The 8217-nt window shown below is 33.1% G+C and overlaps 1 protein-coding gene across 1 annotated transcript; it reads right to left on the minus strand.

Annotated features, from left to right (window-relative positions):
- Nucleotides 1-4880: 4880 nt before the first annotated feature.
- LOC113771736 (transcription factor MYB102-like) lies at nt 4881-6178 on the minus strand. The gene is made up of 3 exons (XM_027316303.1): nt 6046-6178; nt 5783-5912; nt 4881-5664 (listed from the first exon to the last, which is right to left on the minus strand). The coding sequence occupies exons 1-3, from the start codon at nt 6176-6178 to the stop codon at nt 4881-4883; spliced, it is 1047 nt and encodes a 348-aa protein (XP_027172104.1).
- Between the last annotated feature and the right edge of the window lie 2039 nt (nt 6179-8217).

Here is an 8217-nt window from a genome sequence, read left to right on the forward strand (position 1 = left end):
AGATCGATTTTTCTCGAGCTCGAGTCGAGTACTTAGTCAAGCTACTCGCGAGCTCGATTCAAGCTACTCGAATTCTCTGCACCCCTAGTATGGACCTGCAAGGCCCTTAGACTGAGGTCCAGCTATTAGACTTGGCTCACTAAAACGTGGAGTACATATCAACTATTGTATGTACCGCAATCTTGCTCTAGTGAACAATGATTGAATTCTTACTTTTTCTCCTCCATTATCCATCTTCTTCCTCTCTGCCCTTATTTTTCTTCGCCAGCCGCAATTTTCTTCCTATGTTTCTTTCTTTTTTTCCCCCTTTTTTACTTCTAAATCTTTGCATCTTTTTCTCTATTCACTACAAGAAATCATCAACTTTCATTCATGTTCTTTTCCCTTTACTTCTCTTCTTTTTTTTATATCAATTCTTTTAATCTTACCTTTAGATCATTCAATATTGTGTTGGAAAAGCCATATGTGGCAGTAGCAGTGGATTTGCACTCAAGGATTGAAGTCCATGCTTAAAATTTTGGGGAGTAATAATGTTTGAAATTGAATTTTGGCAAAAAATCGGATTTTTCCAGTTGTTCAAGGTTTCCGGTCAAACCTAATTGACAGGGTCCTTGTCTCTCAAGTTTCCAAACAAATTCGGACTGAACATGTATTAGGTTTCCGATTCAACCGGTTGAGCCGGCCAGTCTAGTTCGAATTTAAAAATATGGGTCAAAACCTCCTATGAGGTTTCTCTTAATGTCGTCTAGCGCCTTTAAAACTTTAAAAATATCACTTACCTCCCTTATTTTTGTTATTGATGTAACAAAATTTTGAAAAATCCTAAACTACCTTTTGCTCTTTTTGCTAAATAAAAGTACTTCTAAACCACTTTGTTTACTCCAAAAAAATCACCACATGAAAAAAATCTCTAGTAATAGCACCACATCACAAAGTTATCGTACCTAAAAATATAAATTTAAAAAATAAAAAGATATTTGTAAAGAAATACAATAACACCAATTTCACTCTATATGTTCAAAACCAATTTCTTATGAACTTTATATTTTTTTCCAACTTCTTTTCAACACATGGCCCAAGCATTTAAGTTCTACTGATCATTATACAAATTAACTCAAAATAAATAAAGATATTATATCCCACTCGATCACAATCACAAAAAGTAAGAGATAAACAAAATTCAATTTACTAAATTTAGCATTGAAAATTGCATAGTCATCTAAAAAAAGGAGTAAGAGAAATGTTAGAGAAAGGGCAAAGAAAATCAAGTGACTTTTGTTTCTTTTTTTAAAAATTTTTTGAGCTCTATTTATTTGATATGTGAATTATGTATCAAGTGAGAGTTAATATAGTCTTTTTGCAATTATTAGAGAACATAAGTGATATTTTTAAAATTTCAGAATACTAAGTGATAGTAGGAGAAACCTCAAACGAGGTTTCTAATATTATCCCACAGATATAAGCACTGACAATTGTGATATCCTTGGTCATAAGACATATTTCATAGGTAACCAGTCCATTTAACACTTGTTAAGCCAACAGAGTTTGGTATATTTTTATTGAAGAAAAGTCAAACAAAAGAAGTACTACTTACAAGAAGATAAAGTTTGAAAAAGGAACCCAAAAAATACTAATAAGTAAAAGATTTCCTGGCTGAAGAAGAATAAAGAAGTATAAAAGAAGATATAAAATGGCACAGAAAATGCCTACCACTTTCCATCAATTATGGATATAAAGTCACGCCATGAAATGAAGTACTATCAAAACCAAAGAACAGGGGGTAGGAAAAAAAAAAGAAAAAACAGATTTGAGGTGGAAACCTTGATAAAAAATGTGAAATGGAGATTGTATGGCATCAATAGAATTAATTTGTGGGACATCATGGCTACGACAGGTTTATGCCAATGGACTTTGTGAATTGCGAAAAAGTGAATGTGAAACCTTTGAATTTCACCTGAAATGTCGATTATGGAAAGACTGCTTAAATGGTTTTTTCGTAGGTCAACCACACCGGCATATTTTAATCTTTTGTTACAAGTAAGGAAACGTCTCTTCAACGTCTTGAATTTGTAAGGACGTGCTTTTGGTTAATTCTCATAGTAGTAGTTGTAGGACGCTTTCAGCCATAAACAACTAGTGATCGGGGTACATCCTGCGTGAACATGCCTAAAATTTAGAGAAGAATAGTAATTGATTAACATAAGTACAACCAGAGGTATTTGTTTTTTATCCTGAAAAGCAAACAAATATGGTGTAAAGGGAAGTTGTTAAAATCCGTGAACAAAACCATCATAGTACTATTGAAATTTTTGTATATGACGAGATATAATTGAACTAAAGCTGTCAATATTATTGAGAAGTAACTTTTTTTGTTTGAAAATTTTTAGTCTGCCAGAATATTTTTGACAAAGAAGACCAGGAAATTGTTTTTCTTGGTTCCTTGAAAATGTAATTTTAACAGAAACCAATTTAATTTCAGACATCTTAAAATCTTAATTGTCATTACACTCTTTAATTTAATAAGTCTCAAGGAAGAGTAAACTGTACATAAATATAACTGTTAAGAACATCTAGCTAGACTGCAAGGGGTCACCCATTAGAGGCAAGATTGCTACTACTAGTAAGACGCACGCCATCTCCAGAATCTAAAAATGCTTTTACATGAGCACCAAAATTGATAACACGGGGCTATTCTCTGTCAACTCATGTTATTTATCATCTTTCTGTAGAGACTCTCATTAACCATCGGAATGACCCGAGGCTAGATTCCATTCTCTCCTTTATTTCCTTTCCTTGTGCTGAACTTCCTAACAACTGGATCATATTGTGTAAACATAGCACTCATCTTGTAGATAGCATTTTCAATGAGATCGAGTCAGGTTGAAAAAAGTTTATCGAGCCTAAATTTTAATTGGATTGGACAGAGTTTGAGCCTAAATATTAGGTTCGAACTAAATGTGAATCGAATTTAAATCATACTATAGACTCAGACTCGATCAAAACTCCACTCATATATGAATATAATTATATATATATATATAAATTCTATAATTTATAATTATCTATACTATATATAAAGGGAGAGGAGGGGGTTTGGGGTAAATAAAAATCTGTCACTCTATATACTTTCTAAATTATTCTTGATGATGAGGGAACTTTTGGTATAAATAAAAATCTATCTATTTTTGAACCAATATGATTATGTATCAAGTAATATGTTTTCTTTTCATATTCTATTTTTCAACTTATTTAGTAAATCTTAATTTTAATTAGCAACTACCAATTATGGTTATGAATAACTACCAAATAACTACTTTTTATAACTTTTATTTTGGTGAATTTTTACAAATATATTTTCAAAATATAAAACCAATTTTCTTGAAAATAATTTCAATAAATATACTCAAATATTTCACAAATAATTTTATATTAATTACACATACATTAGTGTGTGCCTTGAATACTAATACATGTTATAACATAAAATGTTAATAATTTATATGTAAATTTATATTAATTTATAATTATAAAATATATATTATATATGATTATGTATTTAATTATGAGTTTGGACCAAATCCAATTTAAATCCAAAACTCATATAATAGTGTAAGTTGATTTTGACCCTTTTTAATATGAGCCTAAAGTTCAAAAGATCAAAATCCGAAAATTCATATAATTTGTGAGGGGAATTTACGCTTGCTGAAATCGACTCAAAATGCTCGATTAACGCCCCTACTTGCAGAGCTAATGTCGTAGTGGAACTTGTAATCGGCGATGATCGATCTTGTCTAGCACACCATATCCCTACCGCCCACTAAGTTATGAAAAGTGGAGGCCAACACGCAACTTTGGTTCAATAATGAGTCAATAAATTCGTCTTCTTCATCAAAATGATTGAAATGAATTAGCCGATTCAGCATATTTTTTTTCCCAACAGAATACATTTTCCTGCCCTCAATGTGTTGTCTCATAAATTGATGATTACTACGAGACAAGCGCATGCCAGGACAAAATTTCACTTTTTTGAATTTTCACAAGGCTTCTAAACATTATTGTTGTTTCTTGATTGCAGCTTTACGTAGGCCACGGGCAACCCTAACGACAACAATATGGAAACCACAAGTTTAGTAAAATGGTCTCTTCCGTGTCTTGTTGGTTTTCTTGAAGTTGTAGATGGAACGATAAAGAAAATGGGATGGTCCATGGTGGAATCCTCGTATGTACAACTTAGGCATCCTAGTATGTACAAATATGTTCACAATGTGATCCAAAAGTACATTATCAATCTACTTAAATATTTTTCATTTAGTAGCACTGCAGGCTGGCATTATAAGCAATTTAGACGTATCCAACCCTTTAGTTTGTATGGATATAAGACATATGGTGCTTGGAACTGCTAGGTTTTAGTAATTTGATATTCCAAACTATGAAAAGAAAAAAGAATACATTTTTACGTACAAATTGGCTCGCATTTTGATCATATTTAAAAGTTTTCAAAATTTTCATTTTGATGTGATAGATATACATTGTATTACTTTGAAATTCCATCTTCACCGTCCATTTTTTAACTGGTTTAGCGCACATATGTCTACTCTGTTGGAATTAAGATATACAAAAATTTAGAGAAAAAAGGTACAAAACCATTTCAAGGTTGAAAATGGCACAAAAAATTACGTTTGGAATCTAAATAAATATTATTCTGACATACAAAAGCTACAAAAAGGTACGAGCTAATGAAACTCAACAGAAGTGTTACAATACAATATGAGTGAATGGAACAAAACCCAAAAAACATAGCATACGCCCCATTCGAAAACAAGCAAAAAAGAAGGAAAAGCACACAAACTAAACATAGTAAACTAACACAAAATTAATATTTACATGAAATCATCTAGGTCTAAACTGTCTGGAATTCCAAACTTCATCAAGTTACTGCAATAGCTTTCTCTCTCGTCTTCAGTATTGCAACTGTTAATGAAAGCAGACGATGAATTCAAGGGTGAACCTGATAAAGGCGTGGATAAAACCGACTCGAAACCAAAGTTCTGGCTGTTTTGATTGCTGCTATCATTCAATGACTGGAAAGCTGAACTTTCTGAAAGATCTGCAGTAGTATTATCGGTCATTCCATAGCTATAAATTGGTGAAGGAAGAAGACTTGCGCTTGAAGCAATCAAATTTTCTTGACACATTTGTCCATTCAAATTCGTCAAAACCATGGAAATATCCCCCATGTTGCCTTGCGCAGGAGTAGCTTGACTTTGAACTGGAAGTGGAACTTGTTGAGGTGTATTTTGGAACTGATTTTGGGTAGGTTGAAGATTGATAGGGGTCATTTGGTTTTGCATTTGAGCGTTGAGTGACTGATTTTCTTGAAGTTTTTGCAATAAAATTTCAGGGTTTTCTTGATTTGATGATGATATGAGAGTAGCAGCAAGTTTCAACAGCTCTGGATTCATCAGAGTTTGTAGCCCAAGTAGGCTTGAAAGATTAAGCTGAGCTGAGTTGAGAATTGATGATAAATCTAAAAGATCCACACGAGGACTATGAGTCACTGGATCAATTCCCATGCGAAGGAGTCTTTTTCTGATATGAGTATTCCAATAATTCTTGATTTCGTTGTCTGTCCTTCCAGGCAAGCGAGCTGCTATAGCAGACCACCTAAAACCAGGAAAAAAAAACGGAAATAAATTCGGGTTTACAATATTATAGATACTACTTAAAAAATGGAAAAAAAAATAAAAAACACAAAATGAAGAAATCGTACAATAGGACTTACTTGTTTCCAAGAACACGATGCAGCTGAATAATGGTCTCTTCTTCTTCAAAAGAGAATCTTCCTCTCTTGATATCTGGCCTTAAATAGTTTGTCCAGCGAAGCCGGCAACTTTTTCCACATCTTTGAAGCCCTGCATATGAGATTAAATGGAAAGATATTACAGAATAAAAAGCCAATCATGTATGGTGATGAAAAATTTGGATCATGAATAAAGAGAGTTCATGTGTTTCAAGAATTTATCATGGATTGAAACAATTTCTTACCAGCATTTTTTGGGAGGGTTCGCCAGTTGCCTGCTCCATGGATCTGGATATGTTGAATGAGTTTGAGATCTTCTTCTGGAGTCCATGGACCTTTCTTGAGGCCATTTTTATCACAACACGGTGATCTCCCCATTAGTATATATGGTCTTTCTCGTTGAAGAAAAGTGTTGGTTTGGGAAATATCAAGTGTCAAAGGAGAGAAAGAAACGGTAGAAAGTTGCAAGGCAAAATGAACTTTTTGAAACAAATTTAACTTGTAGGACCAAATGCAGAAGATGACTCCATATATATAGATGACAAGGGACTGCTACAAATAGACAGCAAGTCAATAGGATTTGGCGCCGCCCTCTTCCCATGTCAATGTTCTCTTTCTTTATCTCTTCATCTTCTAATGTTGTCTGTCACTGGGGTAAAAAAAAGAAACTGTTGAGTTAAAATTTAAAAAAGATAAAGCCATTTCTTTTTTGGAAGAGATGATGCTTTTTTCATACGAAAGAAGAAGTAAAAAAACAGCTCAAGGTAAATTTTAATCTATTGGGAATTTGGGGAGCATTTGACAAATGGCGACTAACTAATGTGTTTGACCTTGGGCATGAATGCTTGGGGAAGAGCTTGATTGGTTGGTGCGGTTGTTAGATCCCTTACCAATTATATGGAAAGGTTTCGTTATTTCACGGGCTTGCTTTCATTTCTATCCCAAGAAACTAAACAACTTTTTGAAATTATTTCTCTGGATATGGATTACACATCACAAAATTTCTTGAAATTGAGCCTTTGCTTTCATCACCATTGCTCCTAAATTCAATGTATCTCTTATTAATTAGTATACAAGAATAAATTAAAGCTTCGAGTCATTTCAGGAGACAATGTTTGGTACAATAAGTGTTACGAAACTACAAAGGGTCATCATGTTTTTTGACATCTTGCTGCTTTTTTTTCAGAGCAGTCATCGAGATTAAGGAAAAATGGACAAAATGAATGCCGAGTCTTTGTCATTGAAAATACAGGAAAAGCTACCCCGAGCAATTGGTGTTTAAGGATTGACATGACTATTGCTTTTCTGTTGTTTTACTAGATTTTCATCCTATAGGGAAAACAAGGAATTTCGCTCGAACTTTTTCATCCTGAGTTTGAAAGCGTATTATGTGTTACTTCTAAGCTTTTTGTCTTTTCTGTAGGAACTGATTCTTGAACTTTAGCTACTTCTTGATGGGTTTTTAAAGAGTACCATAGATAGAATGAATAATATGATTTTATTTTTGCACAAAAATATACTAATATATATCCGTACCATGTAATAAAAATATGTCTACTTACCCCAAAATAAAAAACCCACCTGCGTTTTAATATTTTCTATACTTACAGTGCAAGAATTCATAACATGAGCAAGTCTAAGTGTATGCCATATGTTCAAAAAATATATACACAACTTGAAATGTAAATGGAGATTATGTGTCTTGGATTTAAACCTAAGGTAACAAGAAAATTATACTAATAATGTAGGAATCATTGATCCATTCACTATTCTGTAAAGTTTTACTGCTAGCGAAAACGTGGTCAAATCATTTGAGGCTTAAGCAAACTTTGTTTAGATAAGTTGTTTCCTCATGCTGTCATATATTGGTGAAAAATCAGAAAGAAAACTTGATCCTATAATGTTACGAAGACAAGTGTATCTGTGGTAGAAGCAATAATTTCCACATTAGAGGCTCTGAGGTCAGCCCATTTATGACCATCCACGTATCCTTGATAACAATTTTATTCTCCACATTGTTGATATGAAGTCAACGTGGCCATGGTCCCCTACCTCCCTGTACATGGCTGAAGTTACAGCTGCTTCCTAAGTTACTGTAACACATGGCTTCTACATGGAGATTTAGTTAATTAACAACCGGACTGAGAAATTGGTTTTTTAAGGAGAGGCCAAAGAAAAAGTGCAATGGAAAATGATTAAGTACGCAAAGTTCTTCACAGATCATAATCTTAAATGACTGTAATTTCTTGGAGTAGTGTTTTTGATTCATGACACCTATAGTTTTTGTGCCATAACCTCCAAGTTTTGATTTATACAAAATTTCTTCAAAGGGATTGAATCTTGATTCAGTAATAAAGGTAAAGAGGCTAAAGACCATATGTTTAAAGCAAACAAAAAAAAAGGGACCATAATTAATG

The sequence above is a fragment of the Coffea eugenioides genome, chromosome 5 (assembly GCF_003713205.1).
Source record: "Coffea eugenioides isolate CCC68of chromosome 5, Ceug_1.0, whole genome shotgun sequence".
NCBI lineage: Eukaryota > Viridiplantae > Streptophyta > Magnoliopsida > Gentianales > Rubiaceae > Coffea > Coffea eugenioides.